Source organism: Hemicordylus capensis, chromosome 1, assembly GCF_027244095.1.
Source record: "Hemicordylus capensis ecotype Gifberg chromosome 1, rHemCap1.1.pri, whole genome shotgun sequence".
NCBI lineage: Eukaryota > Metazoa > Chordata > Lepidosauria > Squamata > Cordylidae > Hemicordylus > Hemicordylus capensis.
Window position 1 is genome coordinate 166,483,790 of NC_069657.1, and position 17,324 is coordinate 166,501,113.

At 41.5% G+C, this 17,324-nt stretch overlaps 1 protein-coding gene and 1 pseudogene across 3 annotated transcripts in view; both read right to left on the reverse strand.

The window, feature by feature from the left end:
* DPP10 (dipeptidyl peptidase like 10) overlaps window positions 1-17,324 on the reverse strand; it is a 992,794-nt gene that overhangs the window by 249,413 nt on the left and 726,057 nt on the right. For all 3 annotated transcript variants that reach the window (XM_053254262.1, XM_053254254.1, XM_053254272.1), the window contains exon 4: window positions 12,447-12,541. In XM_053254262.1, the coding sequence (XP_053110237.1) occupies window positions 12,447-12,541 (95 nt within the window). The remainder of the gene's footprint in view (window positions 1-12,446; window positions 12,542-17,324) is intronic.
* Window positions 12,909-13,084, reverse strand: LOC128341428 (uncharacterized; annotated as a pseudogene).

The following is a 17,324-nucleotide window of genomic DNA, read 5'->3' on the forward strand; positions in this document are numbered from 1 at the left end:
AACCTGATGCTGAACTAGCCCCTGATTCCATCTGACCACAGCAATCAGGGAGCGATGGGTCCACATATAGACACTAAGTGATTGTGCCAGTGTGGCACTGCGTAGATTCGTAAATATGTTGATGTGCAAATATATAGATTTGTAAGCATCCATATTTTGGAATGTGTAAATAGGTGACTTGTGGGGGAGGCAGTGGTGGGCCGGGGCAGGGATGTAAAAATATGGATCTGTGAAAATGGAGATTTGTAAAAAAGTAGATTTGTAAATATGTAAATTTTTGAATGTGTTGTGTTGCACATAGTTGACTTGCAGTGGAGAGGGCAGTGGCGGTGGGACTGGGGGACTGCCAAAATGTTAATTTGTAAATATATCAGACTGTGTAAATATTTGCTTGTGTAGATAGAAGTGGTGTTTCCATGAATGTGTGAGTGAGTATGTGTGTGGAGGTTTCTGTTGTAAGTGAGCGGGTTTGTCAGTCGTAGTAGTAGAGGTTTCTTTCTTTTCTGTAGATAGATAGTGGTTTTGGTGGATAGTTGTTGGTGTGTAGATAATACTGTATAGCTGCTGTAAATAAATAATACTGTATAGCCACCATTTCCCAAATATCTAAAGTTAGGCTGGAAGACATCCTGAAGTAACCAGAAATAAAGTCTGATTCTGGGATTAATAGTATTTCTATCCTTTCCTGGATTAAATCCAGAAATTTAATATATCACAGTGTAAAAGGTGTTATGGATCAAAAAGCCCGAGTAGCTGAGTAGATCAGCTGTTCTGAATCAGGAAGCCTGAGTAGCTAGCAAGCTACTTTACAATATAGGATGTATATTGGGGCTACCTTTAACTATCTGAAAGTTTCTACGCTTTGTAGATCATCTAGCGCATATTTTTTGAGTATAATGCCATGGAGTTAAATTATCCTGGGAGGGGCATTAATAAAGATTTAATAGTATGCTAGAATGTTAATTTTGTATTTGATTTTAAAAAGATTGCATGCCTGAAGCATCAGAGTAAATTTGTCTTTGGAATATTTTCTGCATTCATAGGGTAGAAAATGCAGAGAGCCCTGAAGGGAATTAAAGTTCCCAGTCCAGCTGAGCTTCAATGAGACATGGATGTCTAATTCAGTTTAGGCTCATTTGCAAATCCCAGATTAAATAATTTGACATCTAATGGATTGGCAACAGACTCAGAAAATAAGCTCAGTAGTTTTCAGGATATTAACCATGGAGTAGCTTAAATAAGAACAAAACAACCAATTTCCTAACAAAATATTCCAATTCTTACAGTGTAAATATTTTGCTATGTTCTACTTTGAAATTTTGCCTATCTAAATAAATATACTTGTAAATCAAATAAAAACAGAATATATATATTAGCAAAATAACTTTGCATCTAATACTGTTTTCTCTAGCTGTTACTGGATGTAGTGCCACTACAGATATGTCTGGGATGACAAACTTCAGATTTTTTTATTACATGAATTATACTGGCACAATTGTGCCAGTATAGTTATGCTGAAAAGTGTTTTCAATGTTCCATTATAATCCCTGAACATTCTATTGCTTATAAAATCAAAACCATTTGTCCGATCTGCCGGGCCATCAGGACACATTCAATAGGTGACAAGAGACACGTCCTGTGCAAATTTGGGAAAGATCCATTGGAAAATGGCTTACACTGAGCAGTTTAAAGTTTTTCTATTTTGAAAAGAGGATTAAAGGGTTGGAGACACATTTCTGGACTGAGGAAGAGCTATTTAAATGATATTGTAGTCAATTTGCATAGTTTCAGCCTTTAGACTGCATTCCAGAAAAGTGCCTTTTGTATATCCTCCTGGGACCGAATTGATTATTTTACAATTGATCCTCAAAGTCAGATTTTAAGAGGCCAAAAAATAAATAAATGCATTTTTAGTGCATACAGAGTCTGTGCAGTAGCAAGTTTGAGGTTGCACTGCGGACTGCCCTGCCCACAAAAAACATGGCATCTGACTTGCTGCTCCAACCCTGCCCTGACCTTGCTGCCCACTGCCATGCTCCTGCCACTGCTCCCACCTGCTGCTCCATTGACTGGCTGCCCCAACCCTGTCCCAACCTTGCTACCTCGTTCCACGCTCCCGCTCACTGCTCCCACTGCCCTGGGAGACGTCTGTATGAGTATGACAATGTATTGAGTATACATGTCTCTTTTCCCCCCACCTTCTTTTAGAAATAACTTGTCTTTTTTTGGCATGAACAAAAGTGTTCCAAAGAGTCACAATGTTCCAGTTAAGAAGTATCCCCTATATTTTATTTCAATTTTTTAATACAAGGATATCAATTATTATTTAATTAGCACTGATGAATCCACAAACATACCATTTTTTGAAAAGGTACAGCTTCAAGGGTTTTATTTAGAGCAACATGAGAATTCCTCTTCTACTGATTGTTGGATTGGGCATAGCTGCAAAAAATGAGTAGTGGACTGAATTTCTTGCCTTCTCTGAAGAAACTGCCTTTCGTGACATGGGTTTTAATTCTCTGCTTGACAGTGATACATGAGGGTGTGATGCTCCTTGGACAAGCAGCACTAGCTTCTTCAATGTGCCCAAGAATGCACTTGACAACCATGACCACAAGTATTGCCACTACCACAGATTACAGGAATGATAGTCAAAATGAGGCAGAATGATACGACGAGGCAGGCCTTTCTCCTTCTCTTGCAGCCCTACCCATCTCTGCCCTCAACCTTCTTTGCTTACACAAATTGCTGTAATAAAAACATTGGTTTTTGCCAAATGTAGTTTTGTACTTTGAAACAATCTTTCACAATGAACATAGCCTTGAGAGCAGAGAGACATAACATGAAATGTTAGGTGAGGGAGAAGAACAGCTTTAATACCTTACAGAAAACTTAGTTTTAAAAATGCCCTTTAGCATTTATGGGTGACAAAACTATCTGTAAATTTTGTCAATGGAATAAAGCTACATTTTTATGTAAGAGATCTTTAGTGTGTCCTGGTTCATGACTCATAAGTAATAGTTGCCAATCAAATGATAGTGTGGCCAAGAGACAGCATAATTATGTAAAAAATTCAACAGTATCATTACCACACAATGAGGCTATTCTCGCGACCACAGGAAAGTCCAGGGCTAAGCCCAGCCCGCTTTCCTGCAGTTGTGGGAACTGCCGGGAGCCATGTGGCTCCTGGCGGTTATCCTGCTTAAGCCCCCCCCCTTAAATGAGATTAGTGGAGCGAGTGCTCTTCTAACCCAATTTGACTGATTGTGTGCCACGAGTAGCAATAGCAATAGCAATAGCAATAGCACTTACATTTATATACCGCTCTATAGCTGGAAGCTCTCTAAGTGGTTTACAATGATTTAGCATATTGCCCCCAACATTCTGGGTACTCATTTTACCGACCTCGGAAGGATGGAAGGCTGAGTCAACCTTGAGCCCCTGGTCAGGATCGAACTTGTAACAGTTTTACCACTGCGCCACCAGGGGCTCATGAGACACATGAGTAGACTACAAGCAGCCTCCCGGCACAGGGGTCTCCCCAGAATGCCCCACACACTCACGTGGGGCCTCCTGGGATTTCTGGGCACCCTCAATTCCCTCAACCCCAACTGGTTTCATTACAGAGCCAGTAGTCATGTGGGCGTCCAATCCAGCCACTCAGGGTGAGAGCTCTGACCCTAACCCTAACCCCTAACCCTAACCCTAATGTGGGGAGAGTGAGCTAAGCCCGCTCTCCCCACACACCACCTTGAGGCACTTCACTTTGATCATGTAAAGCACCTCTGTATGTCAAGTTCAGAGGCACAGTTCTGATATTTGAGAGAGAATCCAATGTCAACTTTCAATTGAATCTGTGAAAGCTACTCAATTCCAGCTTTTTGTCTGATTGTCGTTCCTAACTAAACATAGTCTATGTTGCTATTGATGTGTCATTTTATCTTTGCTAAATAGCCCCATTTGCTATACACAACATGAATGTTATGTATATCTTTTTCTTTCATTTAGAAGAAGATAGGATATAGAGATGAAAAAACATATAACTACATTCAACCCACCCCTTTCAAAATACTGGCTTATTTATAAAATATATTCATTAGTGTAGTAGTCTTCACCTTGCTCAAGTCCAAGTAGAAGATATAAGTACTGAGGGGGAGGATCTTCAAGATCCAGTTCTCCATTGGACCTCCAAAATCCTCCCCCCGACACTACTCACATCTGGAGGATTTTTAAAATAGTGTTATTGGTGACATCCAGAGGAGAATTGCATGGGTGCAGCACTTCTGAGTTCAGAACTACCACTGCACTGTTGCACAAGTAGGAGGCAATTTTTCCCAGGCTTGTCTTCTTTCTAAGCTCCACTGTGCATCACAAAAAATATGTGCATGTGGGTCACATGATCCTCAGGGATGTATCTCATGACTCACAGTGGGGGAAGGGGAGACTGACAAAAATGGCTCCATGCCCCGTTTATGTGGCAGAGCAGCTATAGTCTGGAACCTAGCACTGCTGCACCCATGCAGTTCTAGTCTTGATGTCAGCCACAGCACTTCCACCTCCACTGTTTTTTGCTGCCACCTTTTCCTTTTGTAGGCAATTAAGACTTTTAGCACAGTTGAACCAAAAATCATTGACTTCTTAAGGGTTCAAAGAAATACCATTATCATTTTGGTTGGGGGACAAGATGGCGACCAGCTAGCAGCACTATTCACAAGCTCCTGCCCTAAAACTGATCTTCTCTTCACTGGAATTGAAAACTCTCAACCAAAACTACATGACCATGACAAACAAAAGCAGGAAGAGGTGGTGGGAGGAACAGCCCTGATGTTCCCAGCCAAGGCAGGGAAGCAGGTGAGGATTGACTCCTACCTCCCCACCAACGGAGCCATGAGTATAACCTTTACACTCCCTGCCAAGAAAAGATTTGCAATCCTGGGCACAGAGAACCGTCCCTCATCCCCAAGGAGTCTGTTACATGGAGAATGCATTGCATCAGGCATCTTCTTCACTATCTAACATCGTTGGCCTGCAAAATCCCCTGGAGCAGAGAGACAGGGGACCTAAGAGAGCTAGACACCCCTGCAGCCACTCATGTGGACCCCTCCCAAGATATTTAGGAGATGCATGTTTATTAACAGCAAAAATGATCATACAAATCCTAGGACTTTTAAACACAATTTTGATGAAAGTAGATAAGCTCAGGTATGCCTTTGATGCATTTGTGTTACAAAAACATACAACTGAACCTCCAAACACATGCCCTGACACTGTCAAGGCAATTCCCTCTTCAGCCCCAGTTGGGACCTCCAACAAAACCACACACAGGACACACACTGAACTGCCCAAAACATCCCATTCATCAAAATCAATGCATGTACTCCAAGCCTCCCAGGTGCTGCTTCAGATAACAATAATTTACTGGAATGTAGGGAGATGGTCATCTTGCAAAGTGATAATAAACTGCCTGCATCTGCTATTAAACTGCTTTCCAAGATCTACAGACTTGGACTCGATCCAATTCTTACCCAGCTACCCAGAGGCCTAGAGAATCCTTCTTACCTTCTCTAACTCCTCTTTCCCTCTCAAACTCATCCAGATGGGGGGCATCTCTCAAACAATTACAACATAAGAACAATCAGAGTCTTCAAGGATTCCATGATAAAAACTCTTTTTGCAAGAAAAGAAGCCAAAACCTTTTCTGCAAGACCTTTATGATAACATCTCCAGGGGAATGAGTAGACAGCTTGCAACTGATTCTGCTGAACTCAACCAGATGCAGCAGACTAAGCCTTTATGGCCTGAAGAGAATGAAAGCCATAAATCCATATACTCATGTCTCACAGAACTTAAAAAATAACAACTCAGGGCTGTTCAAGCTTAAGCACAGTCACTGACAACAGTCTTCACCCACTTATACTCTGATCTCGGAGACAGTGAAAATGAGATGGATACTCATCCCCTCTTCAGGACACACCAAAAGGACCCAATAGCACAACTGCCCTAACCAATCAATGCACAAAGACTCCTAAGACAAAGAGGGAACTGTCAGTCCACTATTCTGACTTTTTCTCTGACACTGACTCTAACCTTGATTTGGAGGTTGACAACAGTGAAAAGGGACATCAGTGAGCCCCCTTCCTCAATGCCAGCCACCATGAGGAGTGGGGTTACATCTAACCTTTTCCAGCCCCAGCAGGTAACACTCTCATGCGGGCTCCACTCTGATGCCATAGAGCCCAGACAAAATATACAGAGATAGCACTAACCCAGGAAGTGGTGCCCAAACCACTTGCAGCACCCCAGGAACCATAGTTGTCACATGTGAGCGCTGAGGATCTGAGGGATGAGATGTATGCCTATCTATGCTCCCTCCTGGTGCCAAAGAACCTCAAAAACTCATCATTGACACAGAAACCCTCAAGGAAGGGACCCTTGAGCTTACTCAACTCAAGCGCGTAACATTGCTATACAAACCTCCTATTAGTGCTGAAGAGCTCCAGACCCTACAAACAGACATTGCTACCCCAGCAGAAAGGGCCTCTACATTGTACACATTGCCCCCAAAGCATCAGTCACCACATGCTATCCCCCAGGGACACCATCTTGTCTGCTATGGGCCCTAAAATGTTGTTTGCCAGTGATCCTCATTTTGATGACATTCACTGCTCTAATCTCCACAGTTTGTTTTCCAGGAGTTGCCTGCTTCCTCTGTGGAGTCTATATGCTCAGAGAGAGGGTTTGGTGGCCCCTGAGCTGAGAGCTCAAGATCCCATGCTTCCATGATCTTCTTGCCAGAATCATGAATTTAACAATCTCCAGTCTCTGCCTGTTGCATCACCAAAATTACAGCTGGAACTAGCTGCAGCACAACCCACCCGAGATACTACTTCTCTCGACTGTGTGGCTCCCTGCACCCAACACATCGTTACCCCACTGGGAATACCTACACTGGCTTCTGTCAATACCAATACAGACTGACATCTTAAAGATCAACATTAGGTCTCCCTCCTGACCTTGAATGTGGCCAGCTGGAACACCAGCCATAAGGATGTTGCCTTCATAAACTACATCTCCACGCATGACACCATAATGGTGCAGGAACTCTGGATATCCACAGACCTGGCACTTAATGGCTATAGCTCACAATCACTGGGAGCAGAAGCCAGCATGGGTAGGGGCAGTCCACACACCTGGTGCTCCCCCATCTATGCTTGTGGCCAGGCTTCAACTCACAGAGCATCAAAATCTCTTTTAGGTGCGTGCAAGGCTTCCCAGGGGAGGAAGGGGTTGCATTGCAACACTTCTCTTTTGCAATGGAGAGTTGGGGCACCACACAAGCAGGTTCCCTTTTGTAAAGTTAGCTCAATTCATGGTCACAAAGTTTGATGGAAGACTGAAGGTGTGTACCGCAATGGTTCTCCCCAGTAGACTGGACCTTTCATGAGAGTGCAAGCCCATTGGCAGCAAGCAAACAGTGAAGCAGAAGTGTGGTTTGGTCTGCATGGACTGCTTTGCTGGTCCATGTAGCATCCTAGGTCACAGATTCCCCCAGAATCCTCTGCCCTCCCTCATATACATATCCCCTCATAGGAAGTCATCACGTTCCCTTCCCCTTCCCAAGTAGCAGGGAAACAGTGCTCCTCAAAGACCACCCCACCCCCCGAAATTGTGCTTGTGCAGGACTATTTTGTGTAGGGCTCTTTGGTGGGCTGCCATGACATCACTGTCAGAAGAAGCACTGGCATAGCATGCCATGACATTTAAAAGGATTCAAGTGCCCTTTCCATGCCGAGGACAGGCGGACCTTTCAAAAATGCATGATCACACTTGGCACACACCCTTCAAGATCGTGGCCAATTGTGGCCACTCCTTTGCCCACAGTCTGGGCATGGAGCTTGCTGGGATGCAACTTCGGTGGTCCAGGAGAAGGGAGAGGCTCCCCTCTCCTGAAACCAGAGGTTGCTTGACCATGGTTGGACAAATGTCTGCAATGAGATTAACTGTTTCAAACTGAAACTGCGAGCTCATCAACCTCTGGTATCACATTCGGTGTGAATGCAACCAAAAGTCAAATTGACTACCACCCAATGTCCTTTTATGAGTTCTCTCATAACCCTTTATATACTACTCCCAGTAGAATGCACAGTTACTCCATAGAGAACTTCAGGGACTGAAAGACTCCTTTGGAAGTGACATAGAAAGGTTGTCTGGTGACTTTGTTCTGCCTCTGTTCCTTTCCAATCACAGTGCTTTGGAGGAAGGACACAGAAAGAGTATATCAAGCTGTGTTACCTCTGTTTTCCTGCCTTCTCTGTGTTGCAGAGCTATTGTAGGCACAATGCCCTTAGCAGGACCTGCCATCCCTGCTATTTTTATCCCATTCTACCTGAAAGACTTTTAAAGAATACTTCTAAAAAGGTTTCCTGCACAGAATCCTCTGCACCTATTTTCTTGAAATACTGCAGGTATACTGGCCTCAGAAGGGACTACCATTCCTTGCTATTATCAACCCCTACCCCAGTGAATAACCAAAATGAATAAGATTGTTTTGTTTAAAAAGTTTTATTTTATAGAAAACTTCTCCACTTATTTAAATGACACTTCTCAGGCTTTATGCCCACTTAATGGGCTATCACACCTGTTGTTTTCATCCCATCCTGTAAATAATGGGATCATATTATTATCCCCATTTTATTCTATGGGTGAATATTCCAAAAACTGGACATTGGAATCCAAAAATTGGAATAAAAAGAGCAGGAGGGCAATGTGAATACTGAATCAAATAGTACATGCTTCAAATACCAAATACTCCACCTATTTAGAAAGGTGATCAAGATGTTTTAGGGTGACTTTGAACAGCAAGTGTTCTGGGTCCTGAGTTCATATGTCATTTACATATGTTGGTGAAGATTTTTTTTCATTTGCTTTAAAAAATGCTAACTGAAATTTTGTTTCATTTTATATTATTTTTCACTGTTCTGAAAATGTGTAGTACTGAAAAACTGATTATAAATTTTCTGAATAATTTTACAGATATTACTATTAAAGATTTATAAAATGTTGCTTAATGCATTTATTATTATAAAGCTTTTCATTGATTTCCTGCAGGAAAATATAGCAAATGAAATATAACAATGTAAACAAGTCTTGCAATTATACAGGCATTAATCACCTCGAGAAATATAATTGCATTAAGGTGTTATATTGAGTTTCTAGCCAAGGAAGAAAAGGGAAAGGGCTGCAGAAAGAGAATATAGGGAGTCTGGTTTTACAGTGGCAAGAGAGACTGTAAAATATCCACGACAAAAGCTCTGTACAGATTACAAGTCTAAGTCTGTGGTTTTGACTGAGTACTCTTCAACTTTTACACAGCCTAATCATGATGAATGAGCCAAAACATTTCTAGCTTAACTTACCCATCTGACACCATCCCTTAATTCTTCTCTACTAGCACACATGCAAAAATAGGATCAACTAATAAAGACAAATGTGAAGTATATCTGGTGGAAGAATAAGCTCAAAACTAAAATCTATTGACTGTATAGGATCCAGAATTGAAGGTCACGTTACACTGATTCACATTTATGTGAGCAAGCCTGCCACATTCCCAGATGGTCATAAAAGCAGACTTCATGGCAAAGAAAACATGTGAACTGAGACATGTTAACAGTACTGTGAACTACTGCAGTGGCAATTCTCACATTCTTATGGTCTGATAGAAAATGTCTTTATAAATTAAGGAATAATGACTAAGGGCATTATCCTGACCAATTGAACTTGAATGGGTCATAATAGGCAGTGATTTCATGTGGGAATGGGATACAGATGAACTCTGCTGAACTCTAAATATATGCAAGTCACAAAGAATTCCATAATACCTTATTATGCTTAAAGTTACAACAATACAGCCAATATTTGAGACTCTGTTTGCCTCTGTTGATCATGCACCTGGATGACTGGCATGGCAGTGATTGGCAGAGCTGGGATCAGGAGATGGAAGTCCTCCATTATCCCAGAATGCATTGCACAGGAAGCAGAGAGGCAGCCCATGACAATGCATGAGGACTCCTTCCCCTGGGCTTGCAAGTCACATTACTCTCTGGTTGCCAGCCCTAGGAGCCGCAAGAGCCACTGCAAGCAGCAACACTATCCAAAACAAAGGGAAGACAGTGTTCGTTCTGTCTGGTGCTGAGGAGGAGAGGGTTCCAAGGCTCCAGATGAGCCTCTGTTAACCCTCTCCTACCCCCCCACAAAGCTGTTCATGTGAATAATCTCTATATTTCATTAGATACAAAGACACTTCAATTTAAATTGGTGAACAATTTTTTTCCTTAATTGAGAAGTAAAGGCACTGGCTGACATCTAGACTAAGACTCCATTAATACAAACATGTTTCACAATTGCAAGAATGTTGCACTAGCTAGCTCTGCTAAGTTAGGAGCTTCTGTTCTAGACTATCATTGTGCTAGTACAACAGGGTGTACCTGTTGCACCTGTATGTTGCAGTCTCTTTCTCAGGCCATATATGTTGCAGAGAATTATGCAAAGCTATCTGCTACTATTGCAACAAGGTGCACAACCGGACCAAGTCCTCAAGAGAGCATCTGCTAAGATATGTGACCTCCTTGCATGTGTGCTGGATCAGGCACGAGGCTCATCTAGTCGAGCATCCTGTTTCATACAGTGGCCCAGCAGATGCCTCTGGGGAGCCCACAGGCAAGAGGTATGTGCATGCCCTCTCTCCAGTTGTTACTCCTCTGCAACTGGTATTGAGAGGCATTATGCCTTTGAGGCTGGAGATGGCCCACAGCCACCAGACCAGTAGCCACTGATAGACCTGTCCTCCATAAATCTGTCTAAACCCCTTTTAAAGTCATCCAAGCTGGTGGCCATCACCACATCCCATGGCAAGGAATTTTATAGATTAATTATGCGCTGTGTGAAAAAGTACTTCCTCTTGTCGGTCCTAAATTTCCCAACCTTCAGTTTCATGGGGTGACCCCTGGTTCTAGTGTTGTGAGAGAGGGAGAAAAATTTCTCTGTCTACCCTCTCTACTCCATGCATAAGTTTATACACTTCGATCATATCTTTTCCAAGGTAAAGAACTCCAGTTGCTGTAGCCTAGCCTCATAAGGAAGGTGCTCCAGGACCCTGATCATTTTGGTTGCCCTCTTCAGCACCTTTCCCTGTTCTACAATATCCTTCTTAAGATACAGTGACCAGAGCTTTACACAGTACTCCAGATGTGGCTGCACCATAGTTTTCTATAAGGGCATTATAATATTAGCATTTTTATTTTCAACCCCCCTCCTAATGACTCCTAGCATGAAACTAGCTTTTTTCCCAGCTGCCACACACTGAGACAACACTTCCAACGAGCTTGGTCAGTCACCAACATCTCAACTCTAGGCAGTGTACAAAATTTAAAATATTTAGAAGACACAAATTAAAATACATGCTACAAGTTAAAATACATGACAATAAAAACAATAGCATGAAATAATTATGAAAACAAGTTTTTAAAATTATTAAAAATTTGATGGGATTATTATGGAACTTCTGGAGGCCAGGCTTTGTTTCCCTGACCTCCAGATCTCAATAACACTCATGTGGTCACACAAGCAGCATGACTGAAGAAACAGCATGGATAGTCTGGGGGGAAGGTACCTCTGCATCCCAACACACAGTGGTTGTGTGAATGACTTTTGAGGCTTATTGGAGTAAAGTCTACCATTAGCTAAAGAAATCAATAAAATACAGTCTAGGGGGAAGTAAGTAAAATATACATACATATACATACAGTATAGTACATACAGTGCGTGCATGTATGCCTATGAATACACAGACACAGACACACAATTTCAGTGGGAAACATAAAAGACAAGATAAGATGGACTATACAGCTACTCTCCCCCATGACTCAGGAGAATCCTTGACTGTGTCTATTGCCCCATTAGCATTAAATTATTCCTTCAGGAAGATTATTTAGTGAGTTGAGATTTTTGTCTAAGTCTTGGCCAAAAAGCTCAACTAGCACACCTGCTGACCTTCATCTTACATTTTGAAGAACTTCTAGTCATTTTCTCTCTTATTCACTCGTCGTAACTGCCACTGCACAGACCATGAAAGTCATTTTTTAATTGCTGAACTCTGAGTTTGTTTTAACCAGTCATGTCATCTCTTAATTTTGTGATCCCATTAATTATCTAGAATGGTCAGCAAAAAAAAGATAAAGATATTCCACAAGCAATGGGGATTCATCACCCATGTTATATTGCAAACTGGTTTTGAAATTGTGCTTTAGGAATTTCATGAGGTACGAAGTTGCTGTCAAAACATCAAATGCCCTCCTATGTGCAGATTTTTACATTTTTAATGAAGATTCAGGGAAAATCCAACAAGTATATATGCCCATCCATATTAATCACAAATAATTAATACTTACAAAAGTTGCATTTTCCAGCAATAATGTGGTTGTATTTGTTTCTACATTCAGTTTAACAACATGTCCATGCCTGTTTTTATAGACCACTTCTGTGTCTGTTAATAGAAAAATGCATTAAGAATTAGTGAAGGCAAAACACTTTATGCAATAGCTTCTTAGTTAATGGACCTATTCAACAGATAAAAGACACAACTGACCAGCCAAAACTTTAAAATGTGCTTAGGTTGAAGTAACAACTTCATTAGCAGCATCTAATTTTATTGATTTGTCCAAAGATAATTGGAAAGTCTCAGTACTTCCATACTTGCTGACCTCACTAATGGAGGTGGTTTCAGTTCCACCACATCAGCGTAGGTACATCCTACTCCATTGTGTAAGACGAGAGCAATTGTCCTATGTAACAGTAGGACACTCATCGTGTGGTCTTAACTCTGAATCGTTTATTTGGTTAAATGGTTGTTAAAAATGGTTTCACAGAGCACTAGAAATGCAGCAGTAGTTACATAAGCAAATGTATGCAAGAACTTTTATCTATAACTTTTCATTAAATCATTACCCTATATCTGTAAAGATTCGATACTTTTGAAGTTATCTCTATTACACTACACTTGATCTTAGCCAAAAGGCCAAGAAGCGATGTTATCCTTATCGGTTGTTCCTTTAGCCTTTACCAAGGCACCTCAGCATATTTCAAAAATAATGATTCCACATTTCTTCAGTAACACTTGTCAATTCATGGAAGTAGTTTACCCCCAACTATTCATGGAATTCATGGAAATAGTTTGTCCCAACTTTTCAAGTAAAATACAACTGTGCAGAAAGAAGACTACAGAGAAATACTAAAATACAAAATTTATTGAGCAGACACATATAGTATAAAGAAGTTTTATGAATGTGTATTAATTCTGTCGCACTTTCAGGCAATGTATCTCTCATATGCGAATTTATTTTTGCATATTAGAACCTAATGTGTAGAGAAAGGTAAGTAGTGCACAACAATCTATTCCTTATCATAAGGAAATATAGGATAGTCAGTAGTTTCCCCCTTAATTGGCTAGTAGATTTTAAATGGGGAAATGGGATACCATAAAAAGATTATCCTTAAATTGAAAGGCATGTTTCCAGAGAAGGTACCTTTAGAAAATTTATTTTATTGACCCTGCTTTCATATATCCATCTTGGTACAAGCCACAGTATTTTGTACTAGAAATTAACACTGTAGATGAATGCCCATGGAATACTTTGAGATCCTAAAATAACACATATTTTATTTGCTTACTTAACAACTAAGTTACTTTACTTAAATACTATGTAAGTGTTGCAAGACAGGAGTCATGAGTAATCACTGTTAATTTCCATTAAAGTGCCAATCCAATGAATTACATGTTGTTTGATAAGGAACACTTCCTAGACAGGATAATGAAGCATTTGATGACCACTTGACAAAATGATGGATTTTTCAAGAAATGATTAGCAGAAAAACCATAGGCAAATTTTACATGTTATTATTTAGATTATTTGGGGAGACAGGAAGAAAACTGGGCACTGATATCACTGGCACTGAACAACCCAGCCTTCTCCTGTCTCTGCTGCCAACATGCGATATGTTCGTCAATAGGAATGAGTCTGCTTTCCCCTTTGTTGTCACTCATTTGCAACAAGTAGCGGTGCAGCAGCAATCTCTTGCTCTTTCACAGGCACTGCTACTGTGTTGCCATCTTCTCACAGCGTATTTTAGGCCAAAACAGAAAAAACATGGACATTCTATTGATCTAAAAACACAACTAAATTGCAATGCAATAGAGAGCATACAGTCCACACAGAATTAATCAGCAGATTCTGGTCCTTCTTGAAGAAGGACTCCTCGCTTCAGAAGAAATGCCTTCCATTGAAAGAAGGGAGCCTTGGATGCATAATTATAACTTATAGAATTCATAATCATGAGATCTGGTTACAGCCATTTACTTAGAAAGGTTTAAAGAATATTAGACTATTACATAAAATGTAAGTCAATGAATGGCTATTAGTACTAAAATGAAGACAGAATATCAAATGCAGTTACAGAGAGTCTGATTACTGGATGCTGTGGACATACTACAAGGATGTTTTGTGGTTTTTCAAATTTTTGTTTTCATTTCCTGCCTCAGACACAAGAGCTGTTTTATTGGCCACTGCTGGTAAAAGAATGCCGGACTAGATTATATTTTTGATCTGATTTAAAAAGTCAATTTTCATAAAATCAACAGTGATTTCCCCCCCTAAGCTAGCAAATGTAGGATTTTTTTAAAAAATAGATGCTCTGCCTTTATACCTGTGGCCCATTTATTTTGCACAGCTCAGGCTCATAGGTGAGCTCATAAAGAAATGGCAGCTTGGTGACAGTATGACAAATGAGGGTCAGCACCTCTAAAACTGTGTTCACTGTTAACGTTAAAAGGCAGAAGGCATAGGAATAAAGTGTGCTTCGTTTCATAGGTACTTCTCAAAAGACTTTTATTCAAAGGTATAGACAATATGCCACAACATGAAAAGGAATCAGTCTTTATCATCTTTTTCTTCTTTCACATACACACATGTATAAAACAAAACAAAAAACAAAAACAGTGTCTTTTTGAGCAGGGTTACTCCTGCTGTCTGACCAAAGAGGCACTTTTAAAAGTGATGATTCTCTTACATTTAGCAGCGGGAGAGCAACTTTCCCTATGCAATCCCAGCACAGCATCCCTCCAGTGTTTGTTGCTAGTTCATGTTTCTTATTAGATTATCAGGGGACCATCTTATGTATTATTTACTTTTCTATGTAAACCACTTTGAGAACTTTTGTTGAAGAGCAGTATACAAATATTTGTGGTGGTGGTGGTGGTAGTGGTGCTAGTGATAGTGGTAGTAGAAAGGAACATTAGGGGTCAGATTATCTCCTGAGTTACATCTAATCAGTGTAACCCAGATGAACAGAACTTCATTGAAAAGGAAAGTCATTTAAGCACTTAACCAAGTTTGGTTCATTTCTTACTTAATATGTAAAATAAATAGAGTTTAATTTACAGAATTTTAAAAATTCATATATCATTTTCAATCAATTAACTCTTACACTTGATGAGAATAACTTTTTCTCACTTTGTTGAGAAATATGCTAAATGACACACAGGATGCTGAAGTAGATACTGTTGATGTATATATAAAAACAGCTGGTTTCCCAGCTGGTAAAGCAACCATACACAATGAGTCCACTCACACACACAGCAGAAACTGGGCTAAGAGAACACAGCCTGTTTCTGCTATGCGTGTGAACTATTGGGAGCTGTGTGGCTCCTGGTGGCACGGTGATGAGCCCTCTTAGGTAGCCCACCGCTTAACCCAAGATTTGGGTGCAAGCGTGCCCAAACACGAGATTAACTTATCATGTGTCTGCCACAGCTGCTTGCAGCCACAGCAGACACACTTGGGGGGAGGCTCTCAGGTGTGTGCACTCGTGCAGTGCATTATTGGGGCTCCAGGGGGTGAGGAGCTTGGTGGCAGTGCTTCCTTACACCACCCCCCAGAGCTGCCAGGTGAGCCATGGCTGGCATGGGAGTGGCAGAGACAAGCTGCTGCTTGTTTGAGCAGGCAATCCATCTGCCTGGCGACAGGTGAGTGATTATTGGCAGGGAGTATGTGTCAAACCCACTCTCCCTGCAAAGTTCCTCTCGGTGCTTCACACTTTTTGTGTGAAGCACCTCCTCAAGTGTTCATTAATGGTTCCACATCATTTTGGAGGGAAATATCAAATGTAGTACCAAAGGGCTCCCCTCTGGCCCCTGTGCTGTTCAGCATTTTTATAAATGACTTGGACTAAGGAGTAGAGGGAATGCTTATGACAGCTGATACAGATGATACAAAGATGGAGGGGAGGAGAGGGGAGGAGAGAATAGTTCCTGCTTTCTAAGACAGAATCAAAATTCAAACGATTTTGACAGGTTCAAGTGCTAGGTCAAGGTGAAGTTCAACAGATATAAGTTTAAAATGTAGATGTCCTGGTGGGCCACAAATCTAACATGAACAGATGGAATCTTGGATTGTATTAGAGAGTCATAGTGCCCAGATAACAAAAAGTAATAGTTCCATTCTGTACCTGTCAGGCCTCACTGGTCAACATCAAGACTAACATTGTGGTGACACAGTAGGGTTTTCCATCTCCCAGTCCTCAGAGACATAGAAGCTAGTCACACATGCAGCAGAAACCAGGCTAAGGGAACCCAGCCCAGTTTATGCCATGTGTGTGAGCCTCCAGGAGCCCTCTTAAGGAGCCCACCACTTATCCAAATTTTGGGTCATGAGTGCACCCCAAAACTGGGCTTTGCGGTCATGTGTCTGCTGTGACTGCTTTCAGCCACGATGGACACACTCAGGGAGGGGGATCCCAGAAATGCACTGTGCACTTGTGCAGTGCATTACTGAGGCTCCGGGCGGGGGGAGCATGTGGCAGTGCTTCTCTGTGCCCGGGTGAGCTGTAGCCGGGTGCAGGAGCACCAGAGTGAAGCCACCGCTCATCTGGGTGGTCAATCTGCCTGCCCAGGGAGAAGGTGTCGATCATCTTCAGGGAGGTAAGCACCTTAGGCTTTGTCCTCACAAAACCTGATTGTGGGAAGAGCTTCATAGTCTTGGGAAACTGCCGAAGGTTGCAGGTGGAAGAGGGGATAACTGAAAATCACACTCCTAACCACGGTACAATGGAAAACTCATCATGCACTGCACAGTTGTGCAGTGCATCATGGTATTTCCAGGGGCTGGAATGACACATCCCGCCCCCTGCTTCCTGGGTGTGTGGGTAATTGTCTGGGCACCCAGGGAATGCACCCAGCAACACCAATACAATCATCTACAGGGAAGTTAGGTTTA